This window comes from Phaethon aethereus (genome assembly GCF_964289735.1).
Source record: "Phaethon aethereus genome assembly, chromosome: 18".
Taxonomy (NCBI): domain Eukaryota; kingdom Metazoa; phylum Chordata; class Aves; order Phaethontiformes; family Phaethontidae; genus Phaethon; species Phaethon aethereus.
In genome coordinates this window covers 13,889,343-13,909,341 of record NC_138594.1, presented here as the reverse complement: position 1 = coordinate 13,909,341, position 19,999 = coordinate 13,889,343, and the positions used below count along the sequence as shown (strand labels likewise).

The window sequence follows — 19,999 nt, the reverse complement described above, 5'->3', positions numbered from 1 at the left end:
ACCACCAGCTTATCAGAAACCACCAATTGCAAACCAGTGTCCGTCATGAGAAACTCCATGTATTTTAAAAGCAGTCTCCACATGACAGCAGTTCCAGCCATGTTTTTATTGATATTTTGTTCAAATAGTTCTGGTACAATCAAACTTAGCCTAAGTTACACTTTGAGTTTTTTTGCAAGTAAAAGCATTTGCTGTTTCCATAGTCAAAGTTTAGATCTGTAAGAGCAGAGCAACAGCAGCAAGGATCCACTTAGCAGCTTTTTCTTTTGTCTTTAGGTTAAAGGTCCAGACGTAGGTGGGACCTCGCATCCGTGTCTTATAGAGAGGACATTCATAGACGTTCTTGGTGTCCATGCGCTCCACAGGGATGGCTCTGATGAAGATGACTGGCATCATGGGCGTCAGCTCCTTCAGTCGAGCGTCTGCGATCACACCAGAAGGGATGTCCCATCGAGCACCTGCAATATTATGAAATTGTCAGGGTACCAGCTACCTGGTGGCTTTTTCCCTTTGAGGGGGCTGTTTTCATAACTACTGATGGGTGGGAGGGAGTTGCTTTAGCAGCACAGTCACAGATGGAGTGTGAAGTTTGGGTAGCCATGGCTTAGTAGTTGTTAGGGCTAACATGTTATCATCTCACTGTGACTCATGAATGCATTTTGCCTTACTGTGGTGGGATATCTAAATAAATTCTGTCCCCGCTCATCCCTTCAGCATGGGTTTGCATGGAAGTTGCATAGCTGAAGGTAGAACTTGGCCGTGGTGGGAACTATGATAGCTGTCCTGTGTGGTCTGTGCTCTTGTTTAAGTGGACCCCTTTAGTGCTCTGCTGATATTGCCATCTCATTCCCCCTCATTTATTAACAGTACTTATTTTAGGTTCTGAGTTTCCTGATTTGTCTTAATTACTCCTCAAATAAGACTGTAATATATTTATTCACTAGAACCATGTAGCTTCAGACAACCCAGTCCTCAGGTTCATAATATACAGTCTGAATTTCCAAAAACCAGTTTCTGGTTTGTGAAACCGCTTGTAAACTGGATGGGTGCTGCCCTCAGCTGGCCTCTCTGACACCAGTGTGGAATAAAGGCTCCGCTGCTCGGAGCTTTTGCAAAAGCTGTACAAATTCAAATAAGCCAGTGAGTACTAACACCTGATCTGTTTGCAAGAATTTTTAAGGCTGAACTGCACTTTCTCCGTGTCTGAAACATCTCATAAAAGATGCAGTCTTTCACCTTCCATGAATAATCCATGCACGTAGGAGCCTTCTCTGGGTGGAGCTGTTATATTCTCACGGTTTTTCTTGGTCACTTCCACTGAAAGACACATCTTGTCGAGTGGCCATTCATTTTTTCTGGCCGTGGACTGCATGATAGCAGTGAGGAAGGACTGGGGATTGAAAAGTCCTGCCAGCCACACTGTTGCAGGCAGCACAAAGTCCGTTGTCCAGGCTTCCAGTTCCTGGAAAATAAAAACAACAAAGTACTTCAGAGTGAAGCATGGCCTTTGAGCAGCAGAATACTGCTTTGCGATGTGATGTGACAAAGAGCTGATACTTCCCTGTGCCTAACACACAAGCTTCAGGTAATCTTACAGGTGGGGAGACTAGGATGGAGGTGACCTGTGATGAATAAATACCAGATTCCACTGCAGCAATGAAACCTAAACCGTTAATTTGGATTGCAGTAAATACTGCTTTTTTTTTTTTTAACAAAGCTACACTTTAAATAAATGGTTTTATTAAGTATTTTTTTCTTCTGAGATATATAAAGTTATGATGGGGTTAGCTAATGTTCTGTTGAAACAGTGATATACACTAATGGTGAACCCTTTTCAAATTTCTGGTCTCATTTTTGGGGTAACAGGCCATTCCAGGTACTTCAAACTGCTTAAATTAATATTGAAAAATAAACCAGTTAACCACTGTACACTGATGGAGGTGATTCCTGGTCTTCTGTGGTATCTGCTTGCTCCCTAAGTTTTAACTTTCACAAGAAATCTGCTCACCCTAATCCGAAGGAGCAGGTCTGCATACCAGGCTCCTAAGCTAAGAAGAGAGGGATAGGCATAACGTGTCCAGGATTCAGGAACGTTGTCATAGAAGAGAGCATTTGCCAGCTCTTCCATATCTGATGTAATCGTTAGCTCTCCCTTTAAAAAAGAGAAAAGTCTGGGCAGTGTTGTCTGAAGAAAGCAAGACTGATGGAAGTATTTGGTCTCAAACTCATCATGAAGTGGGAGGCTGGTATTGTCTGGCTGTACCCAGCATGGTGGGATGTGCACGAGCAAGGGTAGCCAAGTGCTTTGTACAAGACAAGGTTCGAAATGAGCAACAGCCATTTGCAAATCAGGGGAAATTATTTGGTAGGGAGAGATGCTTTCTAGGCAGCTACCTAATGCATACCTTTAGTCCCAAGTCTAATTCTTTCAAAGAGCGCCTGATTTCTTGGGTCAAGATGTTAATTCTTTCACATTCCTGGAAGGCAACTACAACATAGGGGGTCTTGTCCACCACTTTCGCCATGATCTCCGCCATATTGAATGGCTCTGGCAGCCTCTCGATAATCTCATCTAGGACTGACTTCACCTGGAAAGAATATGCCATAAAACTGCTCTTATCAAAGGAAATATGCTGTAAGCTAACAATTAACTTTCTTAGTAAGATTTTTCTGCCTTTGTGTTTTGCTGTGCTTCCTTCTCTGTTACTAGTACTCTGTTCTTTTACTAACTGCTCTTGGATCTTAAAAAGCTGCAGCTCTTTTTCAGTAGCAAGGAATGTAAGAACTGAAGCCACAGAGGCTGTGAAATTCAAGTGTAAAATTCAACAGGTCCGGAGGAAGACTCTTTCTTTAAATCTGTATTTTTAGTAGCTGCCATCATGAATGGAAATTACTAAGCCTGCTCCAGCTGCTGAGGATGCAGCATGTGAGCCACGTTTTGCCACTGGCGCATCTCGACCCCATCAAAGAGTAACCTTTCTGAACACTTTTGTAACTGTACCATGTGTTCAGATGGAGCGAACACAAAGAAACTGCTGGGGCAGCATTTCAGCCTCTTCTTTCTACGCTTTGGGTTTCTCAGAGGTGCTGGAGGAGAGCAGCTAACAGTCTTGTGATCTGCGCGACTAGCTGCCTGCCTGGGATCTAGACTGATGCAAGAGCAGGGAAGAGGGGAGACAGCGGCAGGTGGGACGGGGACAACGACAGTACTTTGTCTGCCCTGGGCTGCGGTAGCAGTGCTGCTGTCTCAGCAGCTGTGGGGTGCAGAAGCATTTGCTGGCGTTCAGCAATGCCAAAGACTGGCAGAGTTACCAAAATGCAAAGGAGAACCTGGTCACAAAGAAACCAAGTGCACATACACTTAAATAAAAACTTGACAGGAGTGTCCAGCTGAGTAGAGACTGTAGCGTTTCTTCTGAGCTCTGTGCTAGCAACTCCCCCTTCTCCAGGCTGACAGCTTGTAGCGTTAGGTAATGGGCTAGAATTGCATTTCTACTATGTTGTACTGATAAAAATCTGTCCATTGTGCGTGGGCCCTTATCTGTCCCCTGCACCCCGTCCCCTCCTGGCCTCTGAATTGTCTTTGTGTAGTGTAAAACTACTTGCCTTTTCCTCTCGGGAGACAACTGAGCCTCCTCCAGCATCTGATTGTTTGGGCTGCATTTCTAACACTGTCCGAAAAAGCCTGTCTGAAGTGACAGTCAGGAAGCCAATTTCTGCATTGGGGTGAAGGCCGTACAAGTAGGGACTCTCCGGCGGCAGGTTGTCGTCGATGTACTCGTGGTAACCCTAAGCACAGGGCCGGCACTGATGTTAGTTTAGCAGATACGTACAAAAGAGCGTGAGTTTTGCTTCAGCCTTGAAAATACGTCATTGCTTTTTGGTGTTGGTGTTTCACAGCACAGCTAGCTGGCTTTGCTTATTCAAGATGTTTTTTTACTCATGTCTTACCTAAGTTTTTCCTTTACCACCCCAGCCACAGGAATTATTTTTGCAGTCATTCTGCATGTTTCCACGGGATTGAAACTTTTTTTTTCCTCTACGTTCCTGCTTGGTTAGCATGAGGGGACTCTGACTAGTGTGCATTTATCCAGAGCAGTGGTTTTCCACGGCAAATTGCAACCTTATTCTTTCTTACCTTGTAATCCAAGCTGGGAGGGATCAAAAACCCTGGAGCTAAGTACACTTCCCTGTCTAGCATCTCCGTACGGATGTATTCGCTCAGGTAAGTCCGACACAGCCGGCGGTCCCAGTCGTCTGTGATGTGCCCCCCGTACATGATTTCACCAAAGAGGTAGCGGAGATCATCCCATGGCACCTGCAAGGAGAGGCTCACCGTGGTGTTTCTGTGTGGCTCCTGAGAAGTCCCCTGCAGCCGGGGGAAGCTGCACGTGACTGTAGAGCTGTGGGGCCATGGAGCAACGGCTCCTGGGTCAGCCTGTCCAGCATCCAGGGAAGTCACAGTCGCTGGACTGCAGAGGCTCGGTGACAGAGCGAAGGGGAGCACGACAGGGGGAACCTCATCTCGGGTGTCTCCTGTGTTCACCCACAAATTTCACCTTGTCCCAGTACGGACACAGCTGTCCATACTTTGAACCCCTGTCTTTATTCAGGTCAACGTTGATCATGTCTGTAAGGCCAGGGGAAAGCAGGACTTTCCTAAGGGTGAGACCTCAGTCCTACTCATTGCACCTTCATTCTTGGGTCGGGCTTTGCCTTTTAGGTGGAAAGTAATTAAAAAAACCCAACACAACCCAACAAAGCACCGAGGTGTGAGCCAGAGCTGGCACTCATCCCAGCCTGGTGCTAAACGCCCACTTTCCATCCAGCTCAGTCACGCTGAGCGCTCTGCACCTTCACCCGCCAGAGTGTGCAGGCAGCTCCCTGCGGAAGAGGGGAAGAACTACTGCAATGCTGTGTTTCCTCAAAAGGCGGCATTTGTGCAGCTAACTGATGAATTTTTAAAAAAAGGTTCGTTGTAATAGTGTCTGTTGTGCAGAGGTATGGTCACTTTGTATGTCCCTTACCATGGGGTTAGCCTCCAGGTAGTTGTACAGGACGTTAATCGATATGGTCAGGTCACCGTTGTTGAAGGGGTAAGATCTGTTCCAGCCCTGAGCGCCGAACTTGCGCCGCTCCGCCACTACCGCATGGAAGTAACAGAGCGCAAACAAGACACATTTGAACTCGATTTCTTTGCTGCACATCTCTAACGTGTCCTGCAGTGGAATAAAAATCAGAGTGGGTTTGCAAGTGTATTAGTGAATATCGCTATCAGCTCTACATCTGCTGAAGAAAATTAACAGGTGGTGGCAAAGGAGAACTGAAGGTTGTTTATTAAAAAAAAAAAGCATAAAAATGTCTTTTTAAAGAGCTGTTAGTTGGTTAATTCTTGCACTCTTTTTTTTTTTTTTTTTTAAATAGGAATACACACACACACACATATGTACCCCCTGCTGACAGTCAAGGATTGTTTGGAGCACCGAGCCGCAGCAGCTCAACATTCAGCCTTGGGAAAGGCACCGGTAATTCAGCACCCTCCCTCTTTTGGGAGCCCTTGGGCAGCTCTGGTTATCCCTAAATGGGGGCTCTGGGCACCCCTGGGAGGACGTGCCTGGGGATGGGCAGCTCCTGGCGCAGTGTCCGTGCCTGCAGTGACGCCCCCAAAGATGCTCAGCCCATGACACCCAAGCCCCAGGGAGAGGAGGGAGCTGGATACGCTGACCCAAAGTGGTTGAAAGGAACCGGCTGTGCACGGCTGGACCACCATGCCGGGGCGAGCAGCGCGGCACGGCGAGGATACCTGGGTGAAGAGGTCGAGGGCTTTGTGCAGGTTGGCGTACATGCCCGTCGGTGGCTCGTTGGTGATTTTGATGGCGTTTTCCAGCAGTCCCTGCGGGATGATGTGTGCCTCGGGGCTGGGGGCTGGCTCAGCACTCATGAACACCCTGTAGTCAGCGTGACTGCCCAGGCTGTACTGCTCCACCATCTTCTCCAGCGTGCGCAGCCACCGGGCCACCAGGTGGATGTTCTGCAACAGGAACCCCTCCTGTACTGCTGGGGCTGAAGTACAACCTTGGGAATCACTTGTTCCCCCCACATTCCTCCTGTGGCTCCACAGAGCGCAGGTGCAGCACAACACAGCACGGCTCGGGCTGGGCATGCCCGACTAACCCGGGCAGTGTCACTGCCGTCGCGTGAGGTACGCCACGAAAAACCCTGCAACCCATTGCTGGGCCACCGTCCTCTGGATGGCCGCCCACACGTTCGGCCTCCACTCTCTGTTGCTGGTCTCCTACTCTGTCGCACCCCAGCCCTTGCCCACTGGTACCATGTCCCCGCCGGCTCTAGGGACCGAGGGGCACTGCGCTCCCCCTCTGGCCTCCCATTTCCCTGGGCCTCCCCATGCCCCCCCCCCCCTTCCTGCTGCCCCTGCTCAAGGTGCAGCGCCTTCCCACTGCCGGGGGTGCTGCTGGCCCCGTCCCCTCCCTGCTCCTGGCCCTGTCCCACCACGGGCGAGCCTGGACCCGGCCACTGCGCGGGCTGAGCACCGAGACCGCGCACGGCTGCGAGAGCAGCGGGCTGGGGGGAGCGGAGCAGCTGCCAACACTCCCCGAGCTTCAGCCATCCCAGATACCCCCTCAGTGTTAACGGGGACACTGAGGCTGGGGGAGCCGGGGGCCACCCTGAGCTGAGCCCAGCAGCTGGCGGGGCTGCTCGCCCCACAGTGCGCCCCGGTGCGCCCTGCCCACCTGCAGGATGACCCAGTGCCCCTGTGTGGCCGCCAGCTCCAGGGCCCGTTCTGCCACGGCCTCCTGGCCCTGCCCCAGTGACACGTTGTGGATCCTCCCGTTGTCGATGGTGAAGTTCAGCTTTCTGCCTGGGGAGGGGAGGAAACCGCCGTGGCCTTTTTTCTTTGTATTAGTATGGAGACGGGGCTGCGCAGCTCCGGCCGTTTGCTGGCCAAACGAGCAGCTGCATGCAGCCATTGTGCCGGCCGAGGAGAGGGCAGGGCCTCACCCAGGGCCTCCACGTCTTTCAGGGGGTCGACGCCAGGGGAGAGAATGAAGAACAAGGGCGTAGAGGGGCTGCTCTCCTTGTACGCCTTGAAGAGCTCTACGCTCCTTCCTTCCACAAACTTGCTCCCCATCTTCTCTTCCACAAAGTTCCTATGGAAAAATAAACCATCACGTGAGTTAGGAACACACGCGGTCGCTGGGCGCAGCTGGTGTGGCGACACCGCAGGGCTCGTGCTGGGAGAGCACCGTGCACGTGCCCCGCGCGGGCACTGGTGCACCTGATGGCGTAGGTCATCCTGTCTGGCCGCATGCACCGCAGCATGCACAGCTTCTGCAGGGCCGACTTGTTCTTCCACTCCTTGGGGAACACCTCCTTCTCCGGCACCTCGGACTCCACAAACTTTTTCCATCGCTTTGCAGAGCCCTCGATGTCACTGTCCAAGTTCCTGAACGCTTCCATTTCTGAGAGCACCTTCAGATCCCACAGAGAAGGGCTAAATCACTCCTGGGCTCTGCTTGCCCTCAGGGACCCCCCAGGCTGGGGGGTCTCCATGGAGCTGTGCGCACGTGGGGACGGTGCTGTGCCACAGCCAGGCCCCGAAGGGTCCTGCAGCCCAGCTCCACCGGCCCAGGCAGGCTGCCAGATCCGCCCTCCCCCGGGCACAGCTGCGCTGGGGGTCCCAAAGGCATCCCTGGGGTGTCAAGGATGCCTGGTGAAATGGGGATGCTGTGCACAGGCCATCGGGGCATCGCTCAGGCACCCCCGAGCTCAGGGGTGAGGAGCGGGGCCCATGGGGGACACTGATGGTTCAAAACTGCCGAGACACAACCTCGCCGGCTGCCTCCTCCGGCTGGCGCGAGCAGCCGCTCCGCTTTCCCTCAGCCCCCGGCGTGAGCAGAGGTGCGAGGGGGGAGCGGTGGGACAGGCTGTCTCTGGCCAGTCCTACCACCTGCCCGCAGGGCTGAGCGTGGACCCCTGCGCCGCCGGCGCGCCGCGGTTCCACAGTCCCTGCCGGGGACTGGGGGGTGTGGGGTATCACCAGCCGCAGGGGACAGGGCGGCTTTGTGGACCCTCCTGGGTGCTGCAGGTGAACACAGACCCACCACGCCGGGGGCCGTGCTGGCCTCGCCTCGGCACTGCGAGCCAAGCGGACCAACCTTGATGCCGCCCCAGCCCTGGGGCTGCAGGAAGTCCACAGGGGATGTGACGCCGGCCCTGGAAGGGAAGCGCAGAAGAAAGTCCAGCTCCGCTGGGTTCACTTCTTTCTTGATTGCCAGGACCTGGTGAGTCAGGAGTGTAGCATCAGGACCAGCCCGGCACGAGGGCCTGCGCTCTGGGCAAGAAGCTACCGAGCCCCAGCAGCAGCACAGTAATGAGAACAACCTCTCTAAACCAACATAAACTCACGTACAGTGTTATACAACAGAAGCCCCAAACATTTGCACGTATTACCTGGAAGGCAACCTGGGCCAGGAAAATGAGTTTGTCTCTCTCGAAGAGTCCCTGTGCGGTGTACATATAGACGGAGTAGGTGATCTCGTCCGTCAGGTTGATGACCCTTTGCTCGATGTCGTCGGCGGGGGCTGTGTGCTGAATGGCTTTCTCAAAGACCCCGCTGAATGCCTGAGAAAGAGCCGGGTGGGCAGCTCAGCGCCCGGGCTGCTGGGTGTTTTATTAGCAGCATAAATGCTGAAACACTGAATATCCGAGAGCCCCCAAACCCTGTCCTGCCCATACAAACCAGTGCCCTCCTTGCTCCACATTTACCTTGAGAGAGAACTGGTAGATGGGGTTGATCTTGTTGAGGTCACTCAGGATGAAGTACAGCAGGGATGCTCGCTCCGCTGCTGGCCTGTAGTTTTCTCTAGCGACATTTATTTGAACTTCGGTGACTTTAGCTTCTTTCACCTCGATGAACATGAGGGTGGGTGTTATCCAGCATCCTGGCACGTGCCGAAGCAGCACCCAACCTCCCGCTGAGCGCCTGGTGCGTGGCGTGGTCTGGGAGAACTCTCCCGCTGCCTGCATCACTGCAGCACCCAGCTCCAGGGCAGCTTGCTTACTTTTTCCTCAATTTCCATGGCTGTGCGCTTTGTTGTTTCCAGGTTCTCCACCAGTGCTGTGTCGCCCAGGAAATCCCCGGCGGCAGCAGACAGCCGGGCGAGCAGGGAGTCCTCCAGCTCCTTCAGCTTGATCTTGAACTCGTTCTGGCTCTTTGTGAGGTTTGCCTGCAACACCAGCACCCCGGAGAGACACGTGTCATTCAAGAGACCGTGGCAAAACACTGGCATCAACCTCTGTGACTTACATTGGGCGCTCCCTAACGAACAGCATGCTGTGGAGCATCGGCAGTTCTGCTGGCTTTACCTTCTATTAATTATAAGTTCTCCCCCTTACAAACGCAGCCCCAGACAACATACTGATGTACCTGTCAGCTGAGCCACGAGTCTCTCGGAAACCAGCCCATTTTTTCATGCCGCCACCGAAGCGCCGATGCAAGAGGAGGGCGGACGCGGCCCGGCCCGGCACGGGCTGTCACCCGCAGGGAGACGTGGCAGGCGCGCCCGTGGCAGCGCCAGGCTCCGCGGGGCAATGGTGGCCCCACAGCCGCCCACGCAGATGGCAGGCTCTGGCTGGGAGTCGCTCGGCTCCCGATAAGCAACAGCAAGCTCACGGAGGTGAGATCTCACTGCTCCGTGCTGGCAAAGCCTCCACAGCTCCCTGGGGCTTCCCTGCTACCGCCTTGCCGGCAGCCAGGTTTGTACCTTCAGGGTCTCCAGGTCTGGCCGCTCTTTGGCCACCACAGCGGCCAGGAGCTGGTCCTCCAGTCCCTCCCGGGTCACCAAGAAGTTGATCAGGGTGCACTGAGCCTGCACCTCTGGCTTGTAGTGAGGGTTGGAATACTTGGTGTGCAGAATCAGGCGGAAGCGCGGGTGATATTCCACTTCTTTATCTCCTATCCTAATGTATCTGTTCAGTTAATTAAACAAATTCATTTCTGTACACTTGACAGTAACTCATCACAGCCAGAAACCCTCAGCCCGCCTGCGGTGTTCAAGATGTATTTCGCTGGTCGGGAAAAGGCATAGCAAGGGCTGAAGTGCCAAAAGAGCCGTGGCAGGGCAAAAGAGCAGAAGGAACCGGAGGCTGCCCTGCCTGCAGCCCCCACCCGGCTTCAGGGCTCGCGCTGCTTGCCGGCACCGTGCCATGATAGAAGGGCAGCGCGGCGCAGGTCCCCCCAGCAGCGCCAGAGCCCCGTGCCTGCAGTCCCAGGGACCAGCCCTCACCAGAACTCAGGGATGCGGCCAGGAAGGTTGGTGGTGCCTGGGGCAGGGAATGCTGCCCGCAGCGGGGCCGGCAGCGCCGAGGGCGGCGGGGGAGATGGGGCAGGGGATTCTCAGCAAAAGCCCCATCCCGGAATAGCTTCCATGTCTCCCAGTTTATCACACCTTATCGCAGGTGCACCAGGGAACACGCTCTTAAATCACTAAATGAACTGGACTCTGCTGACCAGAACAGTCCAAAACGTCACAAGTATCCCCACGGGGAAACACCGGAGAAAACTGAGGGATGTGGCCAGAGGCCAGGGGAAGGACAGATCTGCATTTCAGGGCAGCAGTGGCTGCTCAGAGCAGGTGAAACTCCTCAGCACCAGAGAACAGGGTGTGCTGACCTGCCCTTCTTGGTAGTGTTCCTGCCCAGCAGATGTTCCAGCACCGGCTCCACCGTCTCGCCGACATCCTCGATCAGCAGTGTCCGTCCTTCAGAAACCGCCTGCTCGATGGTGTCCAGGTAGCTGCGGCCAGGAGGGGAGGGAGGTGCGGCGTGCGGCAAGCGTGCGGCGAGCGTGCGCACGCTGTGGGGAGCTGAGCAAATGCCCTCCAGCCGCTGCGCCCCAGCGGGACCCCTGCGGCACCCCGCCAGCCCCGGCCCCTGCGGCGCTCACGGAGGCGTCAGGTGCCCCCGTCGGCGCTGCTGCCCTCGGGTGTCCCGAGTCTGGTGGGGGACATGTGTGCAGAGCCCCGTGCCCCTCCAGTGGCAGGGGAAGTGGGGCCCTTCCAGACCACGCCCATGGATGCCCCACAGCACCCGACCCACCTCCTCTGGCCCAGGCGGATGGCCTGCAGCTCCTCCCCATATTTGCTCTTGATCCACTTGATGCCCTGGAGCTGGGCGTCCACGACCAGGGGCCACCGCTGGGTGTTGCAGAGGATGGTGGCATTCTCGATGGACGTGCGGTCGCTGGGCAGCCCCTGGTTGCTCCAGGTGGCCACATCGGCGGCGTCGGTGAGGAGGCTGAGGGGGTCCAGCCCCGGAGTGATGGGGATGGGCACCTGCTGGGGAGGGGCTGTTGAGCGCCTGGCTGCAGCGGAGTGGGAGCCCCTCGGTGCTGGTGGGCGTGGGGGGAAGGAGCCCCAGGATGGGACCCGTGGTCACTCACCGCCAGCCCGCTGAGAAAGGGGATCCATTGCTTTTCCAGCAGCTCCGCCCTGTACTTCTTGGTGAAGTAGCCAACGTAGGACACGAAGGCTGAGACCAGCAGCACGTCTCCGCACAGCGTCTTCTCCTGCGCTCTGAGCATCTCCACTGACTCGGCCCAGCGGATGTTTTCAGACGCCAGGCCCCCAATGAGCCTGGGGGTGCAGAGGAGATGTTGGCTGCTGCGGTGCCGCTGCTCCCTGCACTGTGCAGGGTGGGGACACGACTCGGCCATGATGCCCCAGGGCGGCAGTCACCAAACGCCCTTGGGACTAACACACCTCTGCTCGGGCGGTGGGCTGCCGTCACCCGGAGCGCACAGCTCCATGGCTGCACCCCCCCCGCATTTCTGGCCCAATTCGTACGCGGGATTTGTTACGTTGGGGAGGGTGTGGGGGGCTCTGATGTTTCCATGACCCCTGTGTCATTGTCAGCAGGCAATGCCAGGGAGCAGCAGGCGGTCCCAGCACTTCTGGAGCAGCGTTTGCACGGTACCTGTTTGCCAGCGTGATGACTCTGTTGGTTGCATCAGCCTCCTGCTGACATTTGATTTTTTCAGCTGTAGCTTTCTCAAATTCTGCAGTGAGAGCTGCCAAGTTGGCATTCAGGTCCTTCAAAAGACGAGACATCCACAGTTACTCCCGCGCACGCGCTGCAGCTGCAGTAAACTGCCAGGGCAGGAGAGCTCTGCAGCCCCGAAGGAGTTTCGCAGCAGCCCCTGTCATGACGATACAGCTCTTGCACCGGGGCTGCAGGTTACATGAATTGTAAGGATCTTTCTTGCTCATTTCTGGCTTCTGGCTGTGACCCGGAGCTGAATTGCCGGTGGCTGACGGGGCCGTGGCGGGCGCCAGCCAAGGCAAACAGCGGCTGGCTCCGGCAGCTGGCCTGGCCGGGGGCTGCGGGGGGGGCACGCACTTACGGCAATTTTGTTCTTAATGCGACTGAGTTTTTCTTGTGCCTCTGCCAGCTCGGCATTGGCCTCCTCCAGCGCCTGCCTCTTGGGCTCCACCTCGCAGAACACCTCGTAGAAGCGGACGATGTTGAGGCACCAGGAGCACAGACCGGCAGCGGCTGTCGACTTTGACATTATGAACTCTGGATCAAAACTGGGGTCTGACTGGTAGGGCCTGGAACGGGAGAACACCCCACGCTACGACACTGTGCCACGGCTGCCGGTGGCCCCGTCCCGCTCCTCCTGGGGCTTGGGTGGCTGACGGGTGGCGCGGTGGGAGAGCAGAGCAAACGCCTGGATCCCACTCCTGCCCCCTGAACCTCGCTGGGGTGAGGGTCTCTGCTGGACCCCCTGCCCAGGGTAGCCCAGCGGCATGGGGCTGGGAAAGGGGCAGGAACCGGCCATGGACTCACTGAAATGCCTTGAGACAGGCCTCAGGGATGTGCTCCTTGTCAAACTTCTTTAAGGCATCAAGGAAAGTGTCCACTTTTCCCATCATGACTTTTGCTGCCTTCCAGCTCTTATCCTTTGGTATCTTGCCCCTGGGGGCTGTCAGGACCATCACGGCTGCCGTCACGTTCACCACCGCTTGAGGTGGGGACCCGAAGGACTTCAGCTCCGTCAGGTTGTTCTGGGCAGGGACCACGGGGCCGCTGAGCATCGCCCCAGTGCGGGGACACCGGCAGCAGCCAGGGACTCGCTTCCCACTGAAGCATCACCCACCTTGTTGAGTGTGTTGAGGGCCTCCTGGGCGGCCAGAAGAGCCGGCTCCGCTTTCACCAGGTCGGTCTCACAGGCTCGCTGCTTCTCAGCCACGTTCTGGGGAGACGAGGAGATGGGACAGGTTGAGTGACCAGAGCTTATAGAGCTCGTGCTGTCCCATCCTATGTTGGAACCTGGCATGGTGGTCACCAGCTCAGCACCACGCACCGTGTTGATGGCCTGGACCTTCAGCTCCTCCTCGTCGGCGATGGCCTTCTCCCTGCTGACCTTCTCTGTCTCGACACCCACCACGTGGATCAGTTTATCTGCATCCTCATTCTTCTGCTTCAGCTCTGTTTCCTGCACTGCCAGCTTGGCTTTCAAGTCGTCGACCTTGACAGCGGGGGAAAGAGAGAATCAGAGGGCTGATCCTGCCAAGCCCTGCCTCGCCTCGCAGCAGCAGCTCAGTACGGCTCGGGTGGACCCGACTGCAGGCATGATGCATAAGTGACGCTGTGGGCAGGCACCTGGGACACCGTGCTCTGCAGCTTCGTCAGCCCCTTCTCCAGCCTCTCGATCCTGGCAGTCAGCTCGCTCCGTTTTTTCAACAGCAGATTTTGGTAGAGCTTTATCTGCTCCAGGAAGGTCTTTGGCGTGGTGTAATTATAGCGTCTCTCCACGGCCAGGTAGGTCTTGGACATCTCCTTAACGCTTGTGTGGACATAGGACATGAACTGGCTGATGGAGACCTTGACCTCGGGCTGCACCAGGAACACAGACAGTGAGATGCTCCGCCAGGAGCACGGCTGGTGAGCCGCTGCGCCATGTGGACGCAGTGCCAATGCTGGGGTAGAACCAAGCCTTCCTCCAGCATTGGTTCCACCCCCAGCCACAGAGGCCAGGAAGAAAAGTGCCGCTTTTCATCAAACAGCACAACACGTGGCTGAGAAACATAGGTGGTCACAGCACTAACGACGCTGGTTCTTAAGCCCAGCTCTGGTTTCCTGGCTCTAATCCTCCAGGTTAGTCTGGGCTGCACTGGGGAAAAGCTGCTGTTTCCACGCTGTTATTTGTGGCGGTGTTTTAAGGACAAACGGGAAATGAGGAAAGGCTCGTCCCCACTTGCATGGTGTGGGGCTGCAGGCTCTGACCCTGGAGCCAGCTGTGAGCTTGCCACAGGCTCGCTGCCCCCAGCACCACTGCGTCACGCCAGACCTGCATCCCCGGTACAAGGGGAGCAGCTGGGGTGCAGGTCATTCCCCAAAGCAGCGCAGTTTCCCCGGCCCCCGGGGACAGAGGGCTGTGCGCAGGCACCGCGTGCACCGACCCTGAGTCTCAGCTCACCTCGATGTCCCCCGTTTCCTCCAGGAACCTGCTGCTGACGGACACAAGCGCGTCCTGCGGCCACTCGTGGAACCAGTCGATGGCTGTACAGTTGACCACGGCGGGGAACCTTCTCGCCCGCACCCGCAGGGTTGAGCCCACAGGGGAGAAGCAGAGGATGACCTGGGGCAGAGCACTGCTGCTGAGCAGGGCATCCCCGCCGCCGGGGGCCAAGCTCGTGTGCGGGGCGGCAGGAGCATCGCTGTGAGCTCCACATCGCTGCAGACTGTTCTCCTGGAGATCAAGACTTTGACTCTTGCCCATTAGCTCCCCTTCCCAGTACTCAGGAGATTGTCTGTGGTTGTGCACCTTGCACCTCTCAGCAGGGTTGGGGCCAGCACCGGACCCCCTTCGGTGGCTGCAGCCAGTGGCTGAGTGTGGTGCCCGCGTTGGTGTCCCTGCGAGTGCCCAGCACAGCCCGGCACCGGCTTGTGGCCATGGAGGCTGCCCACCCGCCTCTGCCCCAAGGGAGGTAAATAAGTGGGTGTGAAGAGCTGTGCCCCTGGGCTGGGGGTGCACCATCATCTGGGGAGCCTTTGAAAACACCTTTCACCCAAATCCATCACCATGTAATGAAACCACGTTTTTTTGTGTCCTGTCTGCAAACGGGTTTTGGACTAGGCAAGTCCCTGAGAAACCACCCCCTCCTGGGTGAACACCCACCTTTAACTGACGCCTGATTTTTTCTATAAATAATTTCCAGCAGTTTTCCCTTGTATCTTGCAATCCAAGGAACTTCACTTGGGGCCTCATGGCACTGATAATGTTTTCCAGGTCATCATCTTGAAAGAGCCCCGGCACCTCCCCGGACGCCAAGAAATCATTGATTAGGACCAGGAACGATTCTTCAGCAACCTGGGAGTCCGTCATCAGGAACACGGTGGGGACGTTCTTCACAGCCACCTTGATGTACTGGGAGGCGAGGTCCAGCTGGGGCAGGAGAGAGAAACCGTCACCCCCCGTCTCTTCAACCCCCCAAGCTGCTCTCCAGAGGGACCGGTTTGGCGCAGCCCGGCACCCCTGGGCTGCCCCGGGAAGCCAAGGGGGTGCCTGTGGGAAGGTGCTGGGTGCCGGCTGCCCCGGCTGCCTCCCCCGCAGCAGCGGCTCCTGCCAGCCCCTGCCTGGGGAAACATTGCAGCCCCTCCGGTCCTGGGTGTTCAGAAGGCACCTTTGAGCGGATCACACACTGCACAGACGCAGCAACGACAGCAGAGCAGAGCCCCACGCGCCCACCCCAGGCACCGGAGCCACCGCGGGGCTTGGCACCGCTCCGCGTTTGCAGGATCCGTCCCAGGAGCAGGTGGTGCTGGACCAGAGGGCCGGAGGGGGAAGCTGCTCTCACCTTCAGGTCTGGGACGCTGTAGCCTTTCCGCAGCGTAATCTGAAAGACGTTCAGATTGCTCATGTACGCTGCCAGCCGTGCCAGGCTCTGCTTCCCGCTGCCTCCTACCCCCACCAGCAGCGCGTTGCCCCAGGGAGACTCTAAGATCCGACTAATTCTGCAAATATGAGACACTGCATCTTCAAAGAGCACCTGAAGAAATAAGGAGGGGAAGGTTTGGTACACTGAATCGCAGCGGGAAAAGCAGAGTGTGCCCCATAATGTACAAAGCCGAGCGAGAGCGATGCCGCAGCCCTGTCTCTGTGGTGCAGCTGCTGCCTCGGCGCAGAGCTGCCCACAGCACGGCACTCACCAGGCTCATCGCCGCGTTCACCTCGTTGTAGTTGTCCAGGGCTTCCCCCAGCAGCTTGTTCAGAGCCGGCCAGCTCGGCACCGGCAGGTACTTGGGCTCTCCCATGCCCTGGGCGAAGTGGCAGTAGATGTTGGGTTTGGCGAACACCAGGTCTTCGCTGAGTTCCTGGGAGAGGCAATGCCAGTCGTGGGGCTCAGCCGTGGGGCACCCGGGGGTACTGCTGTCTGTGCCACCGCCGAGCCCGTGCCAGGGAGCTCAGCCTGGCCGTGCAGCCCCACCAGGGTGGGGCACTCCCTCATTTTCCAGCATGACTTACATCAAAGAACTTTCTGCAGGTGTCCACCAGCATCTTCCCGAAGTCTTTTTGATCCCTTTCATTGATGAGCTTGTCTCCGTACACCCTCTCAGCTTCGTGGAGCCAGAGGCGCACCAAGTCCACGGGACTTTTCAGGCATTCCGGGGTAGAGAACAACAGGCCCTGACAAACAAGTGAATCCCTCAGTCCTCAGGGGTTTATTTTACTGCTACACAGAGCCGAGCGTAAAGGTTGGTTTTGGGAAGAGGTCACGGTACTTTTCAGGGATCTGGTGCACTGCAAGGATGCATGACGAAGGAAAGAAAGGAATAAGGATGTTTTAGAGGAAACAGCCCTCCCGCTACCTGGAATATGTTGGAGAGGTCCCGGAGGTTGAAGAGGTAGTGGAACTTGATGGCTGTCGGCAACAAGGTGGACGCGACCTTCTGGTGGAGAGCTGTAGGCAGGAAACGGGGTGAGCGGGCGGGCAGGTCCCCGGAGACCACTGCCGGCTCCGGCGGGATCCCTGAGCCTGGCTCTCCCCTCTGTGACCTTTGGCAGGTGGGACAAGCCTGAGGTATTAGTTGGATCATTTCTAGGGACATGACGCTAGTTTTGAACACAAACAGCAGAAAAGGAGGAAAGGAGGTTTCATTTGCCCGGTGCCGTGGTGCTGCGTGGGGCTCCCAGGGCCCTGGCTGGTTGTGGTGTGGGTGGGTTTCCTGGTGCCGGCGGGTGCGGGTGCGTTCCCCGAGGACCAACGCCAGCACACGCCGCCCCCCCCCCGGCGTGGCAGGGGCTCACCCAGCGCTGCTGCTACCAGCTGGGGCTGCAGCTTCTGCACGGCCGGCGGCATCCTCTGCCGGGCCAGGTGCTGCGCGAGGATGGTGCCGTACACGGTCAGCAGAGCCTCCTGGCCGGGAAAGCTGACGGCGAAGACGCAGAAGTGGCGCTGCAGAGAGGAGCGAAAATTCGGGCGGGAGCTTTGCCCCCGGGGGCTGATGCAGGCAGCTGGCACCGTGAGGTCCCCCACCACATCCCAACCCCGTCCCACCCCCTCTGGGCTCCAGTCCCAGTAGAGCGAGCTTGCTGGGGCACAGCCCCCGGCCCTGTGGGTCCTGCGTACCTGCAGCCTGGAGTCGATGGTGAAGGACCCGGTGGTGGGGTTCATGCAGGCCACGTACTGGCAGTTGTGAATGTCCTTCAGGGTCAGCTTGTTCCTGTCGTACCTGTGCAGGGACCAACATGGTGACGCTTTCCCCGGGCATGGGATTCTCCAGCCGGGCTGTGGAGAATCCGTCAGGGGGAATGCAGGAGCGGGGGTCTCCGTTTCCCCGGTGCTTGGCACAGCCCAGCACCGCTCTTGGCGATGCTGCGTGGGGCCTTTCCTGCACCCCACAGCGAGACCTGGCCCCAAATGCCCACGCGACAGATGGCACATCCCCTCTTCCCGCCTTCCCAAGCAAGCCCTCCCCTCTGCCTGCGCTGCGTGCTGCGCTGCCGGGCACGGGGATCCCTCGCCAGGGCTTCCCCTGCCGGCACTGGCAGCAGGGCTGTTTGCTTTGGTCGGGCTTTGGAGTGACCGGCAGAGAGTTTTTCCATTCCTCTGCCAAAGCATTCCCAGCAGCTCCGGGAATGAGCAGGCTGGGGGGAAACAGGCGGCTCGGCTCTGCTGGCGGTGCGGCGCGGGAGGCAGGGCACAGCTCCATCGGGGTGGGAGAGGTGCCAGCACGGCACGGGTTTGCCGGGCAGAGGGTCACTGAGCCCCTGCAGTGGGGGCCACCGGCCGGGCACCTACCAGTGCCCGTGGTCCATGTGCTGCCGGATGAGCGTGTGCGGTGCCACGGTGCCGTACTTGTCCACCTCTGGCATGTTCATGTCGTCGATGAAGTAAATGAGCCTCCTGGTCCCGGGTGGGCCATAGCTCCTCCCCGACTTCTTCTCCAGGGGCTTCTCAAGGACAGCTGCAGCCAGAGGAGTGGGTGGGCAGTGGGGCGGCGCCGGAGGGCCCTGCGGCACAGCCCGGCGCAGCGCAGGCCAGCCTTACCCTGCAGCATGGCCGAGGTGGTGTAGAAGTTAAAGGGCACAGACTGCACGAGGTATTCGTCTGCGCTGAGCGCTTCGAGCTTGTCCCGCATCAGGACAGATTTTCCTGTCCCTGCATTTCCCACGAGCATCACCGGCCTCTGCTTCTCCATCAGCAGGTCCATGAAGTAGCGAATGCGAATGGTCTCTGCTGTGTGCACCACGGAGGCCTGGGGAAATCGTGCCATCAACCCCCGGAGCTCACTCTTGCTGCCGGGGTCGACGTTCGCAGGCAGAGGCGGGTCTTCCGCTAGAGCAGCAGGCAGCGCGTCGGAAGCCTTGCCTGGTTTTCCCAGCAATGACAGCTGGTCTAATGCAAGACGCGCTCTCTCCGTACAAACCTGGTCACTCTCTAAAGCAAAAGGGCTCAGGTGCTCGGTTATTCTAAAGACTTTCTGACCAAAAATAGGAGCTGTCAGAAAAACGAGTTATTAAACCAAAACAACACAGCACAAAAACACTGACGCTGAAACTGTCCCCGATGTCTTTGTTCAGACAATGCATGGGCCAAATCCAGCAGCAGCACCTCTCCCTTTCTCTGACATCTTAGACACAAACACCCTCCCTCAGGAGAGCATTTCAAAAGACATGCAAATAAAGTTTTAAAGTACATTTTTGCATACAGGCAATAGTTATAATTATTTCATGAGAATCTACAAAGCCACATGTTAATCTGAAATTAAAAAAGAAGAGTTGCAACTTGTAGCTCTCGCTCTTGTAGCTCTCCCCTTTCCATGGGGTAAAGCAGAAACACAGAAAGCCACGGGGTTTGCTGCGTGCTACCAGCCTGTGCGGTGGCGTGGCAGAGGCAGCCCGAATCCCTGCGCCACTCCAGGCATTGCTCTGAGGAAGCCAAAAGCCCAGCGTGGCTTGGGGGAAGACCACGGAGTAATAAACAAATAAAACACACAAACACAGAGAGCTTGTGGCAAATACCTGTAGAGGGACTTCGGGATCAAGTTTGAATTTTGGCACTTTTTCAGTCCAGAGCATGAATTTCTTCATTTCCGGATCAATGTAATAGTCAAAAATTGTCCCCTGAGAAGGAAACTTGATGGTTTTAAACTCATTCACCCACCACTTGCTGAACTCCAGGCGGTAATCCACGAGCTGGGAGGAACCAAACAGAAAAACTCAGAAACTGGCCAACGTTGTTGCTTTAGTATTTTCTGAAGTGATGCAGCCAAGGGATGAAGCTGGCCAGCATGCTCTGGAGAGCGGGCAGGCATGGCCAGGTGGCCATACCTGGTCCTGGAGCATGGCCCCTCCGAATGCCCAGGCACAAGCGAAGACAAAGTAGAGCTCGTAGAGCTCCCTGGGCGAGTCCGGCGGCGCAGTCTGCGGCGTCAGGAGGCACTCCAGCAGGTACAGCACCATCTGTATCAC

At 56.8% G+C, this 19,999-nt stretch overlaps 1 protein-coding gene across 1 annotated transcript in view; it reads right to left on the bottom strand.

Annotated features, from left to right (window-relative positions):
• Positions 1–210: 210 nt before the first annotated feature.
• Positions 211–19,999, bottom strand: part of DNAH17 (dynein axonemal heavy chain 17) — a gene marked incomplete at its 3' end in the record, with an annotated part of 29,278 nt that continues 9,489 nt past the window's right edge. Inside the window, exons 20-56 of the mRNA XM_082008298.1 lie at positions 19,859–19,995; positions 19,550–19,723; positions 18,576–18,783; positions 18,327–18,492; positions 17,655–17,757; positions 17,333–17,480; positions 16,894–16,985; positions 16,550–16,711; positions 16,234–16,398; positions 15,882–16,073; positions 15,203–15,469; positions 14,501–14,662; positions 13,684–13,917; positions 13,385–13,549; positions 13,178–13,273; positions 12,868–13,085; positions 12,422–12,629; positions 11,995–12,110; positions 11,462–11,654; positions 11,119–11,354; positions 10,694–10,816; positions 9,786–9,990; positions 9,084–9,248; positions 8,788–8,928; positions 8,473–8,643; positions 8,178–8,300; positions 7,298–7,491; positions 7,021–7,169; positions 6,753–6,880; positions 5,804–6,031; positions 5,028–5,219; positions 4,139–4,318; positions 3,607–3,789; positions 2,406–2,588; positions 2,009–2,152; positions 1,237–1,462; positions 211–458 (exon numbers count right to left, since the gene is read on the bottom strand). Of these exons, the coding sequence (XP_081864424.1) occupies positions 211–458; positions 1,237–1,462; positions 2,009–2,152; positions 2,406–2,588; positions 3,607–3,789; positions 4,139–4,318; positions 5,028–5,219; positions 5,804–6,031; positions 6,753–6,880; positions 7,021–7,169; positions 7,298–7,491; positions 8,178–8,300; positions 8,473–8,643; positions 8,788–8,928; positions 9,084–9,248; positions 9,786–9,990; positions 10,694–10,816; positions 11,119–11,354; positions 11,462–11,654; positions 11,995–12,110; positions 12,422–12,629; positions 12,868–13,085; positions 13,178–13,273; positions 13,385–13,549; positions 13,684–13,917; positions 14,501–14,662; positions 15,203–15,469; positions 15,882–16,073; positions 16,234–16,398; positions 16,550–16,711; positions 16,894–16,985; positions 17,333–17,480; positions 17,655–17,757; positions 18,327–18,492; positions 18,576–18,783; positions 19,550–19,723; positions 19,859–19,995 (6,425 nt within the window). The remainder of the gene's footprint in view (positions 459–1,236; positions 1,463–2,008; positions 2,153–2,405; positions 2,589–3,606; positions 3,790–4,138; positions 4,319–5,027; positions 5,220–5,803; positions 6,032–6,752; positions 6,881–7,020; positions 7,170–7,297; positions 7,492–8,177; positions 8,301–8,472; positions 8,644–8,787; positions 8,929–9,083; positions 9,249–9,785; positions 9,991–10,693; positions 10,817–11,118; positions 11,355–11,461; positions 11,655–11,994; positions 12,111–12,421; positions 12,630–12,867; positions 13,086–13,177; positions 13,274–13,384; positions 13,550–13,683; positions 13,918–14,500; positions 14,663–15,202; positions 15,470–15,881; positions 16,074–16,233; positions 16,399–16,549; positions 16,712–16,893; positions 16,986–17,332; positions 17,481–17,654; positions 17,758–18,326; positions 18,493–18,575; positions 18,784–19,549; positions 19,724–19,858; positions 19,996–19,999) is intronic.